Below are 25,042 nucleotides of genomic sequence, written 5' to 3'. Positions count from 1 at the left end.
TGCAAAATTCATGTTACCAGCATTATTAGTAAGAACAAAGATATAGCTGTTACCCCCTTCAAGCTCCCGCTCCAAAACAGGCAATTTCAGCACCTCAGTGATTATGACTTCCAAAATGAGTTTCAAAAAGAGGCCATGATAAAGCAGAGAAAACTAACCCTTTCCCAGTTGCTGGTGATGGCATCATGATACATCTTGTTTGTCCTAGAGGCCCAGCTCTCGACCGTTATTGAGATGCTCCCTACTTCTTTTAGGATTTCCCTCTTGCTCATCGTAGCTTTGTTGCATAGGGTCTGCAATACAGTGCAGTTAAAGTACTGGTGTGAGTGAATGTTGTAATTAGGCTCTGGCATGTTCGTGACCAGCAAAAACCCCTTTTTGTCAATGATAGAAAACAGTCTCTTGTCCTTTACAATAAAAACATCAATACACAATGTTATTTATTTTATCCATGACTAGATTTGTCAGAGATGCTGGGCTCTTACATTTTTTGCAAATGGTCTTTATCTTATTAACTGTTCTCTCCATTTTCTTTTCTAACTTGAAATCCAAAATACTTTCAGACAATAGACGTAAGACAAAAGGATTTGACATTGTCTGACTCCATTCTTAGTTAGGTTTACTGCACTGTCAGACACACAGTCGAAGTAAGGCCAGCGCATGTTCATGTATGTATAAAGTTGATTTTGCCCTCTGTTGTTTAAACAGGTAATTTAAGACGATGACGCAATATGTTTTTGTTAGAGCTATGAGAAACCGATTGTGTGTTATTTTGATACACATTTATATATTCACAATGCATATTAGTATATTTTTGAATCATGAAATTTCATGAAATAAAATACTGTTTCCCAAGGTGTGCTTGAGGGCTGAATTTTCAACTCTGCACTTTAGGTCTCTCTTTCTTTCATATTCAGAGAACAATGTGAAATTTGTGTCTTCACTTCTGTCTGTAGTTTTTACACACACCCTGTATCATAGTTCATCTCTATAACAAACCTATTTTTAGCTGCAGTGAAACTTTGCAAGAAAAGAAAAAAAAGATGAAATCCATCCATCCATCCATCCATTGTCTCCCGCTTATCCGAGGTCGGGTCGCGGGGGCAGCAGCTTGAGCAGAGATGCCCAGACTTCCCTCTCACCGACCACTTCTTCTAGCTCTTCCGGGAGAATCCCAAGGCGTTCCCAGGCCAGTCAAGAGACATAGTCCCTCCAACGTGTCCTGGGTCTTCCCCGGGGCCTCCTCCCGGTTAGACGTGCCCGGAACACCTCACCAGGGAGGCGTCCAGGAGGCATCCTGATCAGATGCCCGAGCCACCTCATCTGACTCCTCTCGATGCGGAGGAGCAGCGGATCTACTCTGAGCCCCTCCCGGATGACTGAGCTTCTCACCCTATCTTTAAGGGAAAGCCCAGACACCCTGCAGAGGAAACTCATTTCAGCCGCTTGTATTCGCAATCTCGTTCTTTCGGTCACTACCCATAGCTCATGACCATAGGTGAGGGTAGGAACATAGATCGACTGGTAAATTGAGAGCTGAGCCTTGCGGCTCAGCTCCTTTTTCACCACGACAGACCGATGCAGCGCCCGCATTACTGCGGATGCCACACCGATCCGCCTGTCGATCTCACGCTCCAGTCTTCCCTCACTCGTGAACAAGACCCCGAGATACTTGAACTCCTCCACTTGGGGCAGGATCTCGCTACCAATCCTGAGAGGGCACTCCACCCTTTTCCGGCTGAGGACCATGGTCTCGGATTTGGAGGTGCTGATTCCCATCCCAGCCGCTTCACACTCGGCTGCGAACCGATCCAGAGAGAGCTGAAGATCACGGCCTGATGAAGCAAACAGGACAACATCATCTGCAAAAAGCAGTGACCCAATCCTGAGCCCACCAAACCGGACCCCCTCAACGCCCTGGCTGCGCCTAGAAATTCTGTCCATAAAAGTTATGAACAGAATCGGTGACAAAGGGCAGCCCTGGCGGAGTCCAACTCTCACTGGAAACGGGTTCGACTTACTGCTGGCAATGCGGACCAAGCTCTGGCACCGATCGTACAGGGACCGAACAGCCCTTATCAGGGGGGCCGGTACCCCATACTCTCGGAGTACCAGATGAAATCCACTATTTTAAAAGGCACATTTTATGTCAAAGTGAATTACTGTAGAACTTTCATCAGTATTTTAGTTCTTAATTCTGTTTGTTTTATTTCTGCATAATTTTTTCATAATTTATTGTGAAAATGTTAATATCAGCATACCAGAGTTTTAAATGGATATTTGTAAATTTTGGAATAATATATCTTAAATGTGAAAAATTCTAATCACATTTATTGGTTGACAGCCCTAATCTCAAAAATCATCACCCAAAACAAAGAAATTATGTACAGATATATGTGATGTAAATGGTAACTAATTAGCTCCAGTTTTACTATGTACACTGCAAGAGTACTCAAAATGCCTTTTTACCGTTAAAATAATTTAACTCCAATTTGCAAATTTTTTTCTGATTAGGTATGACCGATATGTTTCCAATTTAACTGAAGTAAAAAAAGGCCATAAAACACTGAAGAACTGAATCGCAATCCTTAATATTTAAAACATATAAAACACATTATTTTAATTCTATTGTATACTTTTGGTGGGTTCTACCATTAAAAATGATCCCATTTCAAAAAGGGTAAAGCTTAGATGGTATATGAGGCTGTGAGGTTAATTTTTAAATATTCGCAATATATATTTCTGAAAAAAATTGCAATATATAATGTATGATAAAAATTTAAAACAATCAATATTTAGAATGACCATTGGAGTATTCATATTAAGTAAGAGTCTATGTCTACAGTTTTCTTTTGGAAACAAGATACTTGACCATTCAGTAATTGCACTTGCACTATCAAGATGTTTTTAATTACTATAGTTTACAGTATTATGGTATTTTCTTCAGGTGGTTCTTTTCTGAAGTATACTTCCAGTATTGTTCTGCATATTCCTTTATTTTGAGTCGGATTAACAAGGAGAAGGCTGGCTTGGTTATCACATTCTAAACGTTTCTGCAACATTGTAAAAGTATTTAATTAAAGTCTTTTGTGAACATGAAGCTGACCTTTTGTAGAAACTGATAAGATATACAATAGCTCTTTGATCCTCTTACTTGTCTGGTGCTTAAGGTAGCCGATTAACTTTCTGTTAAGCAACTTATGTGAAGTTTTAGCTCTGTTTTTCTTGCCAGCAAGTCATCAGTTCTGTATGAAAAGATGGATTAATACTGATAACATCAAGTAATTAACAGAAGGTGGTTTGAATTGAGAGCATAATTTGCGTAAGGATCATATGGTGAAGGAAGGTTAATTTCTTAACTGAGAGGGATATTTAAGAGGATGAAAGAGAAAGGAAAGTGGCTTCTTTTTCCTTGAGAGGATTATAGGATTGTTATCTTATTTTCTTTGAGAAGGTAGATAGGCTTTCTCCCTGTATATGTGAGTGTCATGTGCAATGAGCCATTAAAAGTGTATAATGAATAAATTCAAGGCATGAAATTACTTATAGCTAGGATAAAAAAAGGAAAAATGTAAATGCTTATTTTTCTGCAGTAAACAGGCATTGATTTTCAGTGTGCACCTCACAAGACAAGAATTTGTGTTAGACCGAAAAGAGATGCCACCCTAGTTGGAATATGTTAAGAACCATATATTTTTAAATAACTGTTTTATTTTCTGGTTCAGTTTAATTTTCCTTGAAAATAAGTATTTGATTTACTGTCAAGCCAAAATCCACTCAACCCTGGTTTTGGGTCTCCATTCTTAAAAAAATTGAATACATGTATATCAGAATCACTGTCTTTCCTTGTTAATCTAATTTTTGTCTATTAAATGCTTGTCTCACTCATGCCAATCTTCCATACAAGTAACATTAGCAATCACCAAGGTACTGCACCAGAACATTGATGGCATTTGTAGAGAAAACAGTACTTCATATAATGAGATTATTCATTATAAGTGATATTTACAAGGCTGAGGGTTGAAATAACAGCTACAAGCTTTGTATAGATTTTAATTTAAGCTTGTGCTGCATTTTGTGCCTTATCTTGATTAAGTAACACCAAAGAGCCAGAATCTAATATATATAAAGACTATAGAGCCTTTAATGTGAAGCTTTGCAAACACAATTTTCTTTTAGAGGACATGATGAATCTCAGTACTACAGTTTCTTGTTGCCTACTTAGCATGCAGTTTCATTCAACTTTTAATGTACTAAGTAAGTCTGTGCTGTTTGAAAAATTGTAATCGGAGAGTTTATTCTTCTTCTTTCAGCATCTCCCGTTAGGGGTTGCCACAGTGGATAATCTTGTTCCATATCTTCCTGTCCTCTACATCTTGCCCTGTCACACCCATCACCTGCATGTCCTCTCTCACCACATCCATAAACCTTCTCTTAGGCTCTCCACTTGCCTGGCAGCTCTATCTTTAAGCTTCCTTTTCCCAATATACCCAGCATCTCTCCTCTGCACATATCTAAACTAACGCAATCTCGCCTCTTTGACTTTGTCTCCCAACCCTCCAACCTGAGCAGACTCTCTAATGTTATAATCTTGTCCATCCTTGTTATACCCAATGCAAATCTTAGCATCCTTGACTCTGCCACTTCCGGCTATGTCTCCTGCTTTCTAGTCAGTGCCACCGTCTCCAACCCATATAACATAGCTGGTCTCACTACGGTCCTGTAGATCTTCCCTTTCACTCTTACTAATAACTGTCTGTCACAAATTACTCCTGACACTCTTCTCCACCCATTCCACCTTGCTGGCACTGTCTTTTTCACCTCACTTCCACAATCCCCGTTACTCTGTACTGTTGATCCCAAGTATTTAAACTCATCCACCTTCGCCAATTCTACTCCCTGCATCCTCACCATTCCACTGACCTTCCTCTCATTCACACACACATATTCTGTTTTGTTCCTACTGACCTTCATTCCTCTCCTGTCTAGAACATATCTCCACTTCTCCAGGGTCTCCTCAACCTGGTCGCTACAGATCACAATATCACCAGCAAACATCATAGTCCAAGGGGACTCCTGTCTAATCTCATCTGTCAACCAGTCCATCACTGTTGCAAATAAGAAAGGGCTCAGAGCCGATCCCTGATGTAATCCCACCTCCACGTTGAATGCATATGTTACTCCTACCATAGACCTTACCACTGTCACACTTCCCTCGTACATATCCTGTGCAACTCTTACATACTTCTCTGCCACTCCTGACTTCCTCATACAATATCACAACTCCTTTTGAGATAGCCTGTCATATGTTTTCTCCAGGTCCACAAAAACACAATACAACTCCTTCTGGCCTTCTCTATACTTCTCCATCAACACCCTCAGAGCAAACATTGCATCTGTTGTGCTCTTTCTTAGCATTAAACCATACTGCTGCTCACTAATCATCACCTCCCTTCTTAAACGAGCTTCCACTACTCTTTCCCATAACTTCATGCTGTGGCTCATTAATGTTATCCCCTGTTGTTACTACAGCTCTGCATATCCCCTTTATTCTTAAAAATTGGTACCAGTACACTTCTTTTCTCACTTTACTAGATTCCAGTAAACAGTCTGGTAAGAAACTTCACTGCCATCTCTCCTAAACACCTCCATGCTTCCATAGGTATGTCAAGTGGACCAAACGGCCTTTCCATTCTTAATCCTCTTCATAGCTGTCCTTACTTCCTCCTTGCTGATCCGTTGCACTTCCTGATTCACTATCTCCACATCATCCAACCTTCTCTGTCATTCTCTTCATTCATCAGCCTCTCGAAGTACTCTTTCCATCTTCTCAACGCACCCTCCTTGCTTATGAGCATGTTTCCATCCTTATCCTTTATGACCCTAACCTGCTGCACATCTTTCCCAGCTCGGTCCCTCTGTCTAGTCAATCGGTACAGGTCCTTTTCTCCCTCCTTAGTGTCCAGCCTCTCATACAACTCATCATACACCTTTTCTTTAGCCTTCACCACCTCTCTCTTCACCTTCCGCCTTATCTTCTTGTATACTTGTCTACTTTCTCCATCTCTCTGACTATCCCACTTCTTATTCGCCATCCTCTTCCTCTGTATACTCTCCTGTACTTCCCTATTCCACCACCAGGATTCCTTTTCCTCCTTCCTCTGTCCAGATGTCACACCAAGCACCCTTCTTGCTGTCACCTTTACTACTTGCTGTAGTTGCCCAGCTGTCTGGTAACTCTTCATTGACACCTAGTGCCTGTCTTACCTCCTCCCTAAACTTAACCTTGCAGTCTTCCTTTTTCAACTTCCACCATTTGATTCTTGGCTCTGCCCTCACTCTCTTCCTCTTTTTGATCTCCAACATCATCCTACAGACCACCATCCTATGCTGCCTAACTACACTTTCCCCTGCCACCACTTTGCAGTCTTTAATCTCCTTCAGATTGACTCTTCTGTATAGAATATAATCTACCTCTGTGCATCTTCCTCCACTCTTGTATGTCACCCAATGTTCCTTCCTCTTCATAAAATATGTATTCACTACAGCCATGTCCATCTAAATCCACTATCTTCTGACCTCCTTTATTCTCTCCTTGACACCATACCTACCCTTCACCTCCTCCTCTCTACTGTTCCCTTCACCCACATGTCCATTGAAATCCGTTCCTATCACTAGTGTCTATCCCTTGGGTACACTATCCATCACTTCATCCAAATCACTCCAGAAATCTTCTTTCTCATCCATCGCAAACCCAACTTGCGGGGCATATACACTAACAACATTCATCATCACACCTCCATTTTCCAGCTTCATAATCATTACTCTGCCTGACACTCTCTTCACTTCCAAAACACTCTTGACATACTGTTCCTTCAGAATAACCCCTACCCCATTTCTCCTCCTATCCACACCATGAGAGAATAATTAGAATCCACCTCTGATCCACCTGGCCTTACCCCCTTCCATTTTAGTCTCTTGCACGCACAATATGTCAGTCTTCCTTCTCTCCATCATATTGCCTAACACTCTCTCCCTTCTTACCAGTCATACTGCCAACAATCAAAGTTCCTACCCCCAGTTCCACTCTGTTTACCTTCCTTCTCTCCTCTTTCCTCCGGACATGTCTCCCTCCTCTTCTTCTCCTTCTTTGGCCAACAGTATCCCAATTTCTGCCGGCACCCTGTTGGCTAACAGTACTGGTGGCGGTTGTTGTTAACCCGGGATTCAACCGATCCAGTATGGAAATCTGTATTGTTGTCCACATGTTGATCTGGCAAAATTTTAAACCGGATGCCCTTCTTGACGAAACCCTCCCCATTTATCCGGGTATGGGACCGGCACGAAGAAACACACTGTGGCTGGGTTGTAGAGGTTAAAACTGACAAAAATTCTATGCAATTTTCACATATGATTTGGAAGAAAATGCAGTGCAAATTAGATAAGAGAAATTTTGAATTTTTTAAAAATTATCTCTTGCAAAGTGGTAGACTGTGTCTAAAATTTGGAGTAACTTTTTACAGGGGGGCTAATTACTGAGGACCACATAAGATATAATACCAGTGCTGGGGTCTCAATACAATAATATTATTTTTTTTGTTTTAAAATGGTAATTCATTTCATTTTTGGTGTATGGTGCTTTTATTCCTTTTTTATTTAAATTAAGTTTAAGTTGAATTCATATCTGTCTAAGCAAAAATAATTTTTCAAGAATTAATTAATGAATTGATTAATCGTGTGTGATTTACACTTTGATTAATCTTGAAAGAAATTACAGATGTTGCAGCGGCAGTCAGATGACAATGATGTATGTCAGTGTGAAGTTCAGGCACACAAGTAAAAGATCAACACCAGCACCACGTTTGCAGAAAGACATTATAGAGTGCAGTGGCTGTTTGGCTGAAACAGCTGCACACATGGACCAGTCTTTTCTTGAAGTGCTCTTTTTATTAGCCAGAGTGGCAAAAAGATGGTATATGTTGTTGTCAGTGATGGCCAGTATTAAGTGTCCTCTTAATTATAGCATCCAGAGAGTTCAGGACAAAAGCAGACTTTTTTGTCGGACTGTTGAGTTGGCTGGTATCACCTTTAGTAATTTTTAGCCCTAGCATACAGATAAAATTGGAACTACTAGAAGAAAGTGATAGGGCATCTTAGAGATTAACATTTTTAAAAAATTACCTTCAGAAATAGTCAGAGATAAGAGTAGAGGTCTAAAATGTTGAAAGAGTTGTCTTCAGTTTTTATCTTTCTAGCAGTGTTTATATCAGAGGTGTACATTACAGGTTTGTATAAAAGTGTATATTATGCATTCAGCATTTGCTTACACGCAGTAGAAGCTGAGTTAAGCTATTATCAATTAAAGGTTGTATGTGCAATATATTTATTGTTGATGCCTTTTTTTCTCTCTTGAACAAGGGGGCACCAGAATTTCAGCCACATGTACCTGTAAACTTCAATCAGCCACCAAGGCACCATCATCCAGAACCTTGGAGACCACCACCACCACCACTACCACCACCTCCACCATCAGCACCTACTCAGGAAAGAGATCCATTTTTTATTGGAGGTATATAATCTAGGACGACTATAGGATACATGCATGAAGTGAACATTACTTCTAAGTAGCTGATATTCTATGTGCTCTTTTTATGTTTGGTAGAGTTGAGGTAGAAAAAAATTGTCCAATGTTATATTTTTCCTCTTAGTATATTGGTACCATGTGAACATGTATTAGGATTTTTCTGTGTTTTTTTTTTTTTTTTTTTTTCTTTTCATATAAACACAGCAATTATTAACACTAGAATTACCAGAGCCTACGAAAAAACTTGTAGATCCATCCCATCTTAAATCGCTTCTTAAATCCGTTCGCAGCTCTCCGCCAGCGTCTTTTGTCTTCTAAATGTGCAGGTAAAGACAAGCTGCAAGCAGCCGGCTATTCTTTTTTTTTTTATTTCTTTTTTTATTTCATATAAACACAGCAATTATTAACACTAGAATTACCAGAGCCTACGAAAAAACTTGTAGATCCATCCCACCTTAAATCGCTTCTTAAATCCGTTCACAGCTCTCCGCCAGCGTCTTTTGTCTTCTAAATGTGCAGATAAAGACAAGCTGCAAGCAGCCGGCTATTCCATCTCCCCACTGACTTACAACATACACGAACTTCTCCCAGCTCATGCCTTGATTGATTATCTGGGATTGAAGTGGAGTTTTAGAGTGGAAATAATAGATTGTTATTTGGAACACACGCATTTCATGTGTGTTCCGTTTCTACAGTTATCTGTGTGAACACATTTTTAAAACAGAAATGTTTTTCATATTCTAGTAGTAAATGACAAAATGTAGACATAAACTATATGTGTGAAGCCTGAAGTCCAAATATCAAAGAAACGCAAGTGCGCTTTTATTCAAAAATATAACTGCAGGAAAAAAAGCCGCCTTAGCATGCAACATTAACACACATTTATTATGACTGCCGTGGTGGCGCAACAGTATCCGCTGCTGACAGGGAATCAAAAGGTCACGAGTTCGATCCTGCACAACTCCCTTTTGAGAAGTGAACTGCTCTCATTCTTACTATTTTAGAATAAAAACATACGTTTGATTTCAGTCTGCAACAGCCGGTGTAATTTATGATACTTGTAAAGGTTAGCTTTGTCTTTTTATTTTTTTTTAATTCACTTTCCATTTTGTCAGTCGCGTTCAGGATCCTTCCCCTCCCCATCTGACACTGCTGTTTTCACATAAAGACACGCTATAGCTCTGCAGTGTATCACGATACATACTACTGCTGTTTCTTTTGTACTCCAGGACATGCAGAGGAAAGCATAGTAAAGAGCAGTAACTTCAGCGCTATATGAAATCATCAGACACTCCCCATCTGACACTGCTGTTTTCACATAAAGACGCGCTATTATGCAATATTATTTTTTAAACAAACAGCGTCAGATCGGGTATTAATTTATACTGCCGCTGTTAGAGTCAGATCAGAAGCTGAATGAGCTCCTGTTCTGACTCCTAAGTAAAAATCATGAATTAATCAACAGAAATAACCGCGATCAACATATTTAAACTTAACGATTTACAGTGCATACCAATTTATAAATTTTATGTCCGTTTGAGGTTTAAAAGAAAAAAAACCAACACTTTCCCCACAGCTGGGAATCAAACTCGGGTCTCTGTGGTACAGTAGGGTTGCTGCTCTCTGAGTCAGCAAATCTTAACGTTACACCACGGAAGGTGTATCGATCTTGAACCTTTTGTGAAAGTGTTTATTTGATCTTTGGACTTCAGGCTTCACACATTCTATAGTTTATGCCTACATTTTGTAACATTTATTACTAAAATATGAAAAAAGTTTCTGTTTTAACAATGTGTTTACACAGATTACTGTACAAACGGAACACACATGAAATGCATGTGTTCCAAATAATGATCTATTATTTCCACTGTAAAACTCCAGCAGTTCAGTCACTCCCAGGTAATCAAACGAGGCATGAGCTGGGAAAACTTATTGAATGTTCTGCGACGGTGGGGGATGGAGTAGCCGGCTGCTTGCTGCTCGTCTTAATCGGCACATTTAGAAGACAAAAGATGCTGGCAGAGAGGTGAGAATGGTTTTAAGGTGGGCTGGATCTATGAGTTTTTTCATAGACTCTAGTAATTCTAGTGTTAAGCCAGAACATGAAGAGACTTTGTATTGGCACTTACAGTACATAATAAAATGTATTACTTCTAGATTCCCAAAGATGGTGCACTGCTACACTGTAAACGTTAGCACTTCTGCAGATATTTCTATGCTAGATGTGCTATTCAAGCTTAATATGAAACATGCAGCTTACAAGCATCCTTGATGTATTCAAGGAGAGGTCAGAGAATCAGAAAACCCAGCTGAAATTGCTCATTGCATTTAGCTGCAGTTTTTGCTGTGTCATTTGCTCTTGTCCTGATTTATCAATATTCATTTCCATATAAACTGTAAATCAAGCCTGAGTTGCAGATAAACTATATGTGTAAAAGGCTAATTCTCAAATATACAAAGTTCAAAATAACATAAATAACTGCATATTTAAAATGTCAACCTTATTGAACACCCTTTATACAGTTATTCATTTTCCTTAGTATGAGACCAAAAGTGTTTTGTTTTTTGATTGGTATTCCTAGTCTTTTGATTCTGCCTACATGATTAATCATATCTTGCAGTACTTTAGACTTTTCTTTCAAACCCATTCATTACTGTTAATGATGTGGTCTGAACTTAATTAAGTCACAATAAATGACAATTGATAATCTGCTCAAACTGGTAACACAAACAATTCTGTTACCTCTTGTAAAAAATGAATTGCATAAGCACTCAGTGTCTTGTTTTGAAAAAGTTTATAAACCCTTTGTGTTTAATAACTGTTATCTTCTTCTTTAGCAGCAGTACTCTGTACAGAGTCTTGAAGCATCAAACAAATACTATGTGTCTGGAGTAAACAGTGAATGAATTTAGCTTAAATGAAAGTGAGAATAATTAGATGGTTCATGATGTGTGAAATTTCTGAACAAGTCCAGTTCTACAAAAGCAGTGGTGCTTATATTAACATTGTCTGACTAATAGCAAGTCTGTGGTTATGGTATATAAACATCTATGGCCTGGTTTATACTTCATGCACTTCGTGCGACTGTGGACGCTACTGCTACGCAAACGGTGTACTGTATGTAAAGTATGCATACTTTACATAAATATGGAAAATTCCACTAGGTGGCAGTGTGAGATATCATCACATTGAGAAAACAATGTTCTGCTTCGCTGTGTAGTGAATTACCTGAAACATCCATTAAATTTCCAGGACACCTTGCCACAGTATCTCTGAAAAGGATGGATGTTTAATGATTACATCCATCAATCCAGGGTTGTACCCATTCCAGTAAGCATTGGGCACAAGGTGAATTCAAGAACACATATACACTAGCGTCATTTTAGCATCACCAAATCCCCAAACCTGCATATCCTTGGAAGGGAAATGTAAGCAAATTGTGGAAATCCAACAGGAAAACATGCAAACTCCAGGCAGGGAACACCAGGGATGTGACTACCTGCAAGGCAGCAGCACTACCACGCTGCCACCATACCACCTTCACATGTGTAATTATTAACAGTATTATTTAAATGAAGTTAATGATTTGTTTGTAAAATGTAACATACATGCTTTAACACATTTCATCATGAAAGTGATATCAAGTATTAACTTAAGGATACTAAATGACCTGGAATATCATAAATGTATCATATTCTGTGTGGCAATCACTGCCGACCGCTTTAATCACGAGATACTCTTCTTTTTTCATCTCCCTGTCCCCTTTTTTTTCTGCGGCTCAAATATGCTTTTGTGAGGGTGATTAAAAAAAAAAAAAGACTGCATAGAAAATGGTATGTGAGACCTTTAAAATGTGTTATGTCATTACGATGTGGAATATCCGACGCTTGTATTGCTTATGTGAGAAATAGATGAAAAACAGCATCACAAATACATTTGTATGTCTTCATTTAAGTTTAATGATTTGCTTCACCACATCGAACCATTCATACCATGAAAAGCCTCCTATAAAGATCCCTGTTAAACAAATGTTTGTTTTCTGTGCAGAAAACATATTACATATATTAAAAATTAGCCTGTTGCAAAGGAAAAGTGTTATTCTAGACCAAGATTAGACTTTTCATTTGAAGACTAACTTGACTAGTGGTAAAAGTGAAAAATGCATCTCCACCAGATCTATATGGTCTCTATTGTTCACAGTTATGATGCTGCAGTCAAGGTAAATTTGAGGATGCAAGTATTATAAAGAACTCTAGGTTATGCATGAGTTAAACAGTTTGTTGGCACACCCAGTGAAAAAGAGGTTAAAAAAAGCTTATGTTAAGCAGATGATGCAGATTTAAAAGTGCATCTCAATAAATTAGAATATCATCGAAACTTCATTTATTTCAGTAATGCAATTCAAAAAAATAAAACTCATATAGATTCATTACACACAGAATGATATATTTCAAGCATTTATTTATTTTCATTTTGCTGATTATGGCCTACAAGTAATGAAAATTCAGTATCTCAGAAAATTTGAATATTGCATAAGGCCAATAAAAAAAAAAAGATTATTTGATACAGAAATGTTGGCCTACTGAAACGTATGCCTTTGTACGTACTCAATACTTGATTGTGGCTCCTTTTGCATGAATTACTGCATCAATGCAGTGTGGCATGGAGGCGATTGGCCTGTGGTACTGCTGAGGTGTTATGGAAGCCCAGGATGCTTTGATAACAGCCTTCAGCTCGTCTGCATTGTTGGGTCTGGTGTGTCTCATCTTCCTCATGACAATACCCCATAGATTCTTTATGGGGTTTAGATCAGGCGAGTTTGCTGGCCAGTCAAGCACAGTGACACCATGGTCATTAAACCAGGTATTGGTACTTTTGGCAGTGTAGGCAGGTGCCAAGTCCTTTTGGAAAATTAAATCAGCATCTCCATAAAGCTTGTCAGCAGAGGGAAACATGAAGTGCTCTTAAATCTCCTGGTAGACTTCTGTGCTGACTTTGGACTTGATAAAACAAAGTGGACCAATACCAGCGGATGACATGGCTCCCCAAATCATCACTGACTGTGGAAACTTCACACTGGACCTCAGGCAACTTCCTCCAGACTCTGGAACCTTGATTACCAAATGAAATGCAAAATTTACTTTCATCTGAAAAGAGGACTTTGGACCAATGAGCAACAGTCCAGTCTGTTTTCTCCTTAGCCCAGGTAAGACGCTTCTGACATTGTCTCTGGTTAAGGAGTGGCTTGCCACAAGAAATGCGAGAGTTGTAGCCCATGTCCCGGATACGTCTATGTGTGGTGGCTGTGGAAGCACTGATTCTAGCCGCAGTCCACTCCTTGTGAATCTCCCCCAAATTCTTGAATGGGCTGCGCTTCACAATCCTCTCAAGGCTGCTGTTATCCCTGTTGCTTGTGCTCCTTTTTCTGTCACATTTTTTCCTTCCACTGAACTTTCCATTAATTTGCTTAGATACAGCACTCTGTGAACAGCCAGCTTCTTTAGCAGTGACCTTTTGTGGTTTACTGTGCCAATGACTGTCTTCTGGACAACTGTCAAGTCAGCAGTCTTCCCCATGCTTCTGTTGGTTACTGAATCAGACTGAGAAACCATTTAAAGGCTCAGGACACCTTTGCAGGTGTTTTGGGTTAATTAGCTGAGTGAAGTGTGACACCATGAGTCTAGAATATTGAACTTTTTCACATTTTTCAAATTTTCTGAGATACTGAATTTTGGGTTTTCATTAGCTATAAGCCATAATCATCAAAATTAAAAGAAATAAAAGCTTGAAATATATCACTGTGTGTAATGAATCTATATAATATGAGTTTCACTTTTTAAATTGAATCACTGAAATAAATGAACTTTTTCGATAATATTCTAATTTATTCTGATGCACCTGTATGTAGACAAAACACTCTATAAACAGTAAATGTCTAACAACACAGATGCCACCCCAACAGAACATCTGCCAACATGTCTAAACTAATAAATATGGTTAATGTTTCTTTGTATTTTTAAATGCCAAACATGTCACATCAAATAAAGTTAACATTACGGTGTAATTGTAAATGTCAAAATTGCTATAACAGAATATAGTTTCAGCTTTTTAACATATAGTAGACCACAGTTTTGAATTGATAGAAATGAGTCTAACTCACCCCTCCTTTAACCGTCACCTTATTGTGGTGGAGGGGGTTGCGTGTCCCAATGATCCTAGGAGCTCTGTTGTCCGGGGCTTTATGCCCCTGGTAGGGCCACCCAAGGCAAACTGGTCCTAGGTGAGGGATGAGACAAAGAGCGGTTAAACAAACCTCCTATGAAGAAAAACAATTTTGGACGGCGTTTTCCCTTGCCCGGACGCGGGTCACCGGGGCCCCACTCTGGAGCCAGGCCTGGAGGTGGGGCTCGATGGCGAGCGCCTGGTGGCCGGGCCTGCACCCATGGGGCTCGGCCGGGCACAGCCCGAAGAGGCAACGTGGGTCCCCCTTCCCATGGGCTCACCACCTATGGGAGGGGCCAAGGAGGTCGGGTGCAGTGTGAGTTGGGTGGTGGCCGAAGGCGGGGACCTTGGCGGTCCGATCCTCGGCTACAGAAGCTGGCTCTTGGGATGTGGAATGTCACCTCTCTGAAGGGGAAGGAGCCTGAGCTAGTGCGCGAAGTTGAGAGGTTCCGGCTAGATATAGTCGGACTCACCTCGACGCACAGCTTGGACTCTGGAACCAATCTCCTTGAGAGGGGCTGGACTCTGTACCACTCTGGAGTTGCCCCCGGTGAGAGGCGCCAAGCAGGTGTGGGTATACTGGGTATACTTATTGCCCCCCAACTTGGAGCCTGTACATTGGGGTTTACAGCAGTTCGGAGTACCCACCCTTTTTGGAGTCCCTGGAGGGGGTTCTAGAGGGCATACCTTCTGGGGACTCCCTCGTTCTGCTGGGAGACTTCAATGCTCACGTGGGCAATGACAGTGAGACCTGGAAGGGCATGATTGGGAGGAATGGCCCCCCTGATCTGAACCCGAGCGGTGTTTTGTTATTGGACTTCTGTGCTCATCACGGATTGTCCATAACGAACACCATGTTCAAGCATAGGGATGTTCATATGTGCACTTGGCACCAGGACACCCTAGGCCTCAGTTCGATGATCGACTTTGTGGTCGTGTCGTCGGACTTGCGGCCACATGTCTTGGACACTCGGGTGAAGAGAGGGGCGGAGCTGTCAGCTGATCACCACCTGGTGGTGAGTTGGCTTCGATGGTGGGGGAGGATGGCGGTCAGGCGTGGTAGGCCCAAACGTGTTGTGAGGGTCTGCTGGGAACATCTGGCAGAGCCCCCTGTCAGAAGTAGCTTCAACTCCCACCTCCGGCAGAACTTCGACCACATCCCGAGGGAGGTGGGGGACATTGAGTCCGAATGGGCCATGTTCCGTGCCTCTATTGTTGAGGCAGCTGACCGGAGCTGTGGCCGTAAGGTGGTCGGTGCCTGTCGTGGCGGCAATCCCCGAACCCGTTGGTGGACACCGGCGGTGAAGGATGCCGTCAAGCTGAAGGAGGAGTCCTACAGGACCCTTTTGTCCTGTGGGACCCCGGAGGCAGCTGATAGGTACCAGCAGGCCAAGCGGAATGCGGCTTTGGTGGTTGCGGAGGCAAAAACTCGGGCGTGGGAGGAGTGTGGGGAGGCCATGGAGAACGACTTTCGGACGGCTTCGAGGAGATTCTGGTCCACCATCCGGCGTCTCAGGAAGGGGAAGCAGTGCAGTGTCAACACTGTATATGGTGGGGATGGTGCGCTGCTGACCTCGACTCGGGACGTTGTGGGTCGGTGGGGGGAATACTTCGAAGACCTCCTCAATCCCATTAACATGCCTTCCAATGAGGAAGCAGAACCTGGGGACTCAGAGGTGGGCTCCCCCATCTCTGGGACTGAGGTCACCGAGGTGGTCAAAAAACTCCTTGGTGGCAGAGCCCCGGGGGTGGATGAGATACGCCCGGAGTTCCTCAAGGCTCTGGATGTTGTAGGACTGTCTTGGCTGACACGCCTCTGCAACATCGCATGGACATCAGGGACAGTGCCTCTGGATTGGCAGACTGGGGTGGTGGTCCCCCTCTTTAAGAAGCGGGATCGGAGGGTGTGTTCCAACTACAGAGGGATCACACTCCTCAGCCTCCCTGGAAAAGTCTATTCAGGGGTCCTGGAGAGGAGGATCCGTCGGATAGTCGAGCCTCGGATTCAGGAGGAACAGTGTGGTTTTCGTCCTGGTCGCGGAACAGTGGACCAGCTCTATACCCGTAGCAGGGTCCTGGAGGGTGCATGGGAGTTTGCCCAACCAGTCTACATGTGTTTTGTGGGGTACCGGCCCCCCTGATAAGGACTGTTCAGTCCCTGTACGATCGGTGCCAGAGCTTGGTCCGCATTGCCGGCAGTAAGTCGAACCCGTTTCCAGTGAGAGTTGGACTCCGCCAGGGCTGCCCTTTGTCACCGATTCTGTTCATAACTTTTATGGACAGAATTTCTAGGCACAGCCAGGGCGTTGAGGGGGTCCGGTTTGGTGGGCTCAGGATTGGGTCACTGCTTTTTGCAGATGATGTTGTCCTGTTTGCTTCATCAGGCCATGATCTTCAGCTCTGTCTGGATCGGTTCGCAGCCGAGTGTGAAGCGGCTGGGATGGGAATCAGCACCTCCAAATCCGAGACCATGGTCCTCAGCCGGAAAAGGGTGGAGTGCCCTCTCAGGGTTGGTAGCGAGATCCTGCCCCAAGTGGAGGAGTTCAAGTATCTCGGGGTCTTGTTCACGAGTGAGGGAAGAATGGAGCGTGAGATCGACAGGCGGATCGGTGCGGCATCCGCAGTAATGCGGGCGCTGCATCGGTCTGTCGTGGTGAAAAAGGAGCTGAGCCGCAAGGCGAAGCTCTCAATTTACCAGTCGATCTATGTTCCTACCCTCACCTATGGTCATGAGTTATGGGTAGTGACCGAAAGAACGAGATCGCGAATACAAGCGGCTGAAATGAGTTTCCTCCGCAGGGTGTCTGGGCTTTCCCTTAAAGATAGGGTGAAAAGCTCAGTCATCCGGGAGGGGCTCAGAGTAGAGCCGCTGCTCCTCCGCATCGAGAGGAGTCAGATGAGGTGGCTCGGGCATCTGATCAGGATGCCTCCTGGACGCCTCCCTGGTGAGGTGTTCCGGGCACGTCTAACCGGGAGGAGGCCCCGGGGAAGACCCAGGACACGCTGGAGGGACTATGTCTCTCGACTGGCCTGAGAACGCCTTGGGATTCTCCCGGAAGAGCTAGAAGAAGTGGCCGGGGAGAGGGAAGTCTGGGCATCTCTGCTCAAGCTGCTGCCCTCGCGACCCGACCTCGGATAAGTGGGAGACAATGGATGGATGGATGGAGTCTAACTCAGTTTCTAAGGCATCCAGTTTGATGCGGTACTGTTAATGTAGCCTTAACAAATTCAGTAACGTTTTCTAGTTTGTAAAATATTACTGGCCACTTGTACCCCAAACATTTAAAATGCATGGTCTGCAGAAATTGGGGACAGGTTTTTAGAAAGAACCCCAGTGGGTATAGCCTTTTCAGTGGCAGATTTTTGCTTTGTGCCCTCCCTCACCTTAACCTGTTGTGTATAGGGGAGGAGCGAATGCTTTAGATTTGTAAAAAAAAGAAATTCTATCCGTTTTCGATGGATCTCAACGTTTTTGGGTCCCTTGATACCGAAAACACCGATATCTCAATGATGGGTGTGTGTCTGTCTGTTTCTGTGTCACAGTTTCTTCAGGACAGTCTAGAGCCAAAACGGCTGCATGAGAAAATACCAAACTCGGAACTTGAGCCTGTTATGAGAAGACAATGTCCTGATTAGTTTTTAAATCATATCGTGCATGAGAAAGGGGCACTCTAGAGGAACCTTCAAATACCATAATTCTACAATTAATTATGAATTCTTCTCATCAATTGCTATCGTAATGATCTATTTTATGATTAGATCAGCATCAGCGGGGTAAATAATTACTGAAATGTTATTGAATAGTTCAAGTAATTTGGTTCCTATGGCGCAAAGCCTACTGAAGATCATTTCCGAATTTTTCATTAACAAAATTTTATTGAGTTGCCTTCAGAGTGGTATATTCTAATCCAGAGAATCACCCTGGACCATCACCTTAACATGGTGGTGGGGCTTGTGCACCTTACGGATAAAGTAAGAGCTAGGTCACCTGGAGCATTATGCTTATGGTTAAGCCTCCTTTGGTAAAACAGGTTTGGACTGAAAGATTAGACAAAGATCAGTTCCCAGTGACCCTCATGACAGTACAAATTAAAAAAAAAAAAACAGTGTACCCTGCCTGGGATAGGGATATCTGGGCCCTCTTTTGGAGCCTGGTGTGGGGGTGGCATTCGCCGGCCATCTCCTTAGTGTTACATTTTGTTTTAAAAAAAAAAATGTAAAATACGTTGCATTTTTTTCTCTTGTAAAAATTACACTCTTGTTAAATTTCATCTTTGTACTATAAAACATTCAAAACACTAAAAGTACAAACTAAAAAGTGTAGAAAGTATAATAATAATAATAATTCTTTGCATTTATATAGCGCTTTTCTCACTACTCAAAGCGCTCAGCAATGAAACAACAATAATGATGATAATGAATAATATGAACAGCACATTGCAAATGTGTGAGTGATGCAAGCTTCACTTTTGGATTCACTGGAATCACTTTTGGTTTCACTGACCATTTCAATTTCACTCCCTGAAGATAGATTTACCTCATAATCACTGCTGATGATGGGTGCTTCTTACGAGATGTCATTATGAGGCTAGGAAAAGAATGTGTCTACTCTGTTGCCCAGGTACCACTTGGGCCTGGCGCTTATGCAAGACATGCCTTCACCGTTGCCCGAGTAGTGCTTGGCACTAATGCTGTTGGCAATTTTACAGCCTGAGTAATCCTCGGGTCTTATGCGAGATGCTGCTGGCTGCTCCAAGAGGTCCCATGGACACCAAAGAGCAGCAGTAGGAGAAGGGAAACAGGGCTTGCGAGGTTCTCCGCCAATGCCAAATAATGGCATTGGAGATGCAAGCCAGAAAAAGGTTGACCGTGCTTACTTTTGCTGCTAAGCAGACCTTTAAAAGGTGAGCAGGGAGACACAGAGAGGGAAGAATGCAGTTTGGCTTGTTATTTTATTTTTTTTGTACAGATCCTGACTATGTTTTAAAACTTGATTTTAACCAATTTATGTATCTTATTATTTAATGGATATTTAACCACCACGAACATGGTTTTTAATTATGGATTATTTTATTTACTGAAAACTGCACTGCACTTTATTTTTAAAAATACTTTAGTGTATAATTTCCTGTCCCAACTTAATGCCAAAATATAATTATGAAAAATGCTTACAAACTTGACTTGAATAGAAAAACAAAGGTAAATGAATACAATTTGAGGTCTAGCAGTGTACCTATTACTGACAAGTACGCTGTTAAGTAGCTCATCTGATTATTCTAGCACTAATTTTAATGTATGCAAGTAGTGTTTATTATTTAAAATTACCCCTACTTATGAAAAATTAGCATTTAAGCATGACCTGTATTAGTAAAATAATGCCTAATTTTTTTTCGGTACTCCTTTAAAATTTAGTTTATGCAAGAATTTTTTTTTACATATTATAGGCATATCCAGTTTTCATGTGGAATATTTGCTGTATACCAAAGTAATGCAAAAATATAAGTGTACAAATTTATTTTATGTTAAGGGTACAAATTTATTTTATGTTGAAGGCAACAAAAGTGTATTTGGTTTGGCTTGAACCATGCTTTACTGATGCAAGTAGTCTTTTCAAGTTTAATTACCAAAGATATTCCCTGGTAATTTGTTTAGCAACTTAATTTATATACATATGTGTATTTTTTCATATGTAGATCAAAGATTTCCAGGACAGCATATTTATGATCAGAATCCTCCTTCCCTCATGAGTAACAACCATAATACACCTGGTCCAGCTCCTATGGCTTTCAACCAACCAGGTCCAGGATTTCACCAGCAGGGACAACCATCTATATTCCAAAGAGAAGGACCGATTAGATCTAATCTTCACCCTTCTGGCCCCATGGGCTTACCTCATTATAGTCAGCCTGGAATGGCTACACCTCGTCCTTTCATTCCTCACCGACAGCAGTTTCCCCAAGGCCCTGGTCAGACATTTCCACCTCCCCACTTACAGCTTGGTATGCAAGTACGACACAGAGTAAGTGAAAAATATTACTTTGATTTAAATTTATTATATTTGTTTAGTGTTATGGTGTCTACTTTGGATGTTTTCTTATAAGTTTACATTGTCTATTTATGTCAAAGGTGGCGTTTTGTTTAACTTCTATTCTGCATTTAATAAGTTGCCATCTGATGCTAAACAAAGATTTAACAAATGCCATTGGTTGGTTTGATCCAGAGTTAATGAAGTCAATCCTACTACTTGTCAGTATAATGGAGTCATTTCAAAATTTTGCAGAACTCAAAGCCATTCCTTTTCAGGGCTAATTCCAGTACTGTTGTGTTGCTTTCTTTTGTTATGGAAGTTTGTAATGATATTTGAAAAATGAATATGTGTACTGTATTGCAGTGTAAGAATATTTATGGATTTGACTTGATTTTGGCACTTTGAAAGCTATCTTTTATTAGAGTTAAAAGTGTACTTAACTTTATTCACTTGGATACATTTGTAAATTTTTAAAACCATCCCTTACACTTAAATTTTTCTTTCCAATCTTAAATGGTTCAGGACAAGATTTATCCTTGGCTTTACTATAAATTTTCTAGTTTCGCATGTAATTTGTTTTATTCAGATTATTTCAATAATCAAAAGTGTTTTTAACACAAGTATTTAATATTTGTTGTGTTTATGTTAAATGTGTTTAAAGTTAAAATATATAAGAAAAATACTAATCAATTAATTTTTCTACAGGATGCAAACCTTACTTTAGTACAATTGTAAGGAATACAATCGTTTAAGAATGTATCAGGGCAAGGCATTTGCAAATGCTTCCAAAAATTGAAGAATTGCATGACATACAACATTTTTATTTGATTTACATTTTTATTTGATTTACACCTCTGCTCCACAGTTCCAAATCCACAATTCAGATTAAAGTGTACATTACAGATTTGAATTTAACAGTAAATGCATGCATTTCGGCAACACCATGTAGAAATTAAAACACTGTTTTTACATTTCACTGTGCCATTATGCTCGGGACGCAGCAGAGGCAGGTAGATTAAAGCAGTCATATTTAGTACTTTGTTGCATGTCCCTTGCATGCAATGACTGCTTGAAATCTGCAATTCATAGACATCACCAAGGGCTGATTATCTTTTATGGTGATGCTCTTCTACACTTCTAATACAGCCATCTTCTGCTTGTTTCAGTGGATTTTCCCCTTAAGTTTTCTCCTCTGCATATGGGAGGCATGCTCACTTATATTTAAATTGAGTGACTTGCTTGGCCATTCAAGAATTTTCCATTTTTTAGCATTGGAAAAACATGTGTTGCCTTAGCAGTATGTTTGGGATCATTATCTAATTGTAGGATGACACACCGTCCAATGAGTTTGGAGGTATTTATTGTAATTTAAGCAGGTAACATGTTTCCTCAGAATTAATTGTGCAACTGTCGACAACAGTTTGTACTTGCCATCACTCTAATACAGGTTAATCTTTGGCTTCTCTCTCCACAAGACGTTTTTCCAGAATTTTGCATGCTCTTTCGCAAACTATATTCTGGACATTCTATTTTTGTGGCTAACTAGTGGTTTGTATCTTGCAGTGTGACACCTGTATTTCTGTTCATGAAGTCTTCTGTGGATCTTCTGTCCACATCTGCCTCCTAAAGACAGACATTTAGGGCTTTTTCTTTACCATAGTGAAGATTCTTCTGCCATCAGCAGTAGGTTTCTTCTTTGGCCTACCAATCCCCTTGTAATTACTGAGTTCACAATTTTGTGCATTCTTCTGTGATATTTCAGACAGATACTCCTAAAACCTTACCTAAGGTTTTACCAAGTCTCTAATGGTTTCTTATTTTTGTTTTTCATCCTCATAACAGCTTCTTTCACTTTCATTGACACTTGTCTTTATGTTGCACAAAGTGGCAAAGACTCCAAAGGGTAGAAGAAAGCCTAGGTATCTTATGCCTGAGTTAATGAAGCAATGAAACACACCTGAAATATTATAGAAACCTGTGACAGTAATTGTGCCCTGAAATGGGGGGAGAACCATATTTAAAAATGTGATTTCTACATGGTGTGACCGAAATATATGCATATTCTCTTAAAGTCTGCAATGTGCACTTTAATCATATTGGAATTGTTTGATTTGTAGTTTTAAACTGTGGAGCAGAGAAGTAAGTGAAGGAAAAATGTATCATTAACCCAAACATTGTGAAGGGTCTACTCCTAGCAAATGCGTCAGTTGTTTTTAAGCAGCTACTATAGAAGAACTTCCCATGTTTATAATTACTGTTGTTTATAAAAATTATTTTTTTTCTTGACCTTTCTGTTTTTAAGGGACCTATGCAGCCTCCAAATCCTCCGCCTCCTTCTCCACACTCTCAACCCCAGCACCATGAACACCAGAATTCTCCACATCACCCTCAGCACTCGCATTCACAACAGCAGCCCCTTCATCTTCAGCATCAATTGCATCATCACCACTCAAATCAGCCTGGTCCACTTCGTGCCCGTCTTCTGAACATGCAGCCTCCATTTAGACCACAGCTGCAAAACATCCAGCCACAAAAACCTCCAAGAATGCAGCGTCCAATACAGCGCACTGGGACCATTAGACCAAGATTGGTAAGTTGCTGTATTACAACCTGTGGAAGAATCTTTTGGAAATCTGTATACCTATTGAATAAAGCCTTAACTGAAAGCATTACCATTTTTTGTTTATTTTAATTGCATAATATCCGATAAAAAAAATACTATTGAAGTTGTACATTTCATGTTTAGCTACTTCTTCAGTATGAGAAGTTAAAATAAAGCTCCCAGCTGTTTCAGAAATACATTTAACATAAACACAACAAAAATCTAGCTCTAAACCGATAAATAAAATATAGTTTTCTGTTTGTCAGTCTAGCTCTAAACAGATAAATAAGATAGTTTTCTGTTTGTCATATATAAAGTTCATTTGAACTTCTAAGGACAGTAAAACAGTAGAAATAAATCACTAGATACTTTCTGTACATTCATCCTTTCTTCCGTTAGGCCATCTTTCATTGACAAAGTTGAGTATTTGTTTGACAGAGGAGTAAAAATATGTCTATAGAATGTAATAATACCTATTTTACATACAAACCTAATCTGATATACTGTATGTATTTGCCTTAAGCAGTTGAATCCAATCCTATCCCATGTGCTTTTCATAATTTAAAATATGTTGGTATGTTTTTCATTAACTGTATGTGAGTGAATGCCTGTTTGTTAAGAAATTTCCTTTTAAATAGCTTGATTGCCTGTGTTGTGCCCAGTGTAACTAGCATAAGCTCTGGCCATTTGACTGAATATTTTAATAAGCAACATCAGCAAATGTATTGTTAGTTGGTTTATTCATCCATCCATTTTATGAACTCACTGAATCTGGGGTTAAAGAGTATGGAGAAGTAATAAAAATAAATGCTATAGGGAGGGTGTGTGATGTTGGCAAAAAATTACATCTTGATATTTTCTGGGACTTCGATGATAACAATAGTTAGATAATATTTTGCATCCTTTAAAATGTGGTTGTAAAAGTTGTATTGATTTAGCTTTATCTTGATAATAGGATATTAATTTTAGCTTACTAATGAGATTAATGGAAACAAAAGTTAAGAAAAGCAGATCTTACTTTTTTATTAACTGTTTAATTAAAATCACCTGTCAGAGTATTACTGAGATCAAACAGTGCAAGTATGAGTAAACCATTTCAAAGTGGCCTACAGGATTTACACAAAAAATTATATAAAAACGATTATAAAAAGAACATTTTAAACCAGCTACTTAGCCTTAATGTAAACAAGATATGAATCCAAAGGAAATAAAATACTAATCAGAATTGAAGTACAGGGAATGAACGTTACTGTCTGAATAAACAAACTGCTCTGCTGAAAGGTGAATTGTGCCTCATAGAAATAGGAACAAAGATCTTCACATACTGTACTATAGTGTAAAAATCAGACGTTCTGTCAAATACCGCATATTAGTGAAAAAATAAATAGCATTTGTAAACAGTTTCTGTCATATATAGCACAAAGATAAAAAAAAATATATATATAACATGTTAAACAAATTATTAACTTCAGGTTCTGTCCAATATTGAACAAAGATATCAGGAAATATAAAACAATTGTAAAATATTACTGAGGAAACTTCAAGTTGTGTGACATAAACAATAGTCTGTTCACAGAATGTGGCTTCAGAGCAACACGGTTACAT

The 25,042-nt window shown here is 40.3% G+C and overlaps 1 protein-coding gene across 2 annotated transcripts in view; it reads left to right on the top strand.

The window, feature by feature from the left end:
- The window catches only part of rbm33a (RNA binding motif protein 33a), a 262,607-nt gene that overhangs the window by 110,924 nt on the left and 126,641 nt on the right, over positions 1-25,042 (top strand). For both annotated transcript variants that reach the window (XM_028804153.2, XM_028804154.2), the window contains exons 11-13: positions 8,419-8,569; positions 20,501-20,826; positions 23,138-23,425. In XM_028804153.2, coding sequence (XP_028659986.1) covers positions 8,419-8,569; positions 20,501-20,826; positions 23,138-23,425 — 765 coding nt within the window. The remainder of the gene's footprint in view (positions 1-8,418; positions 8,570-20,500; positions 20,827-23,137; positions 23,426-25,042) is intronic.

The sequence above is a fragment of the Erpetoichthys calabaricus genome, chromosome 6 (genome assembly GCF_900747795.2).
Source record: "Erpetoichthys calabaricus chromosome 6, fErpCal1.3, whole genome shotgun sequence".
NCBI classification, from domain to species: domain Eukaryota; kingdom Metazoa; phylum Chordata; class Cladistia; order Polypteriformes; family Polypteridae; genus Erpetoichthys; species Erpetoichthys calabaricus.
This window is presented reverse-complemented; position numbering and strand designations above follow the sequence as displayed.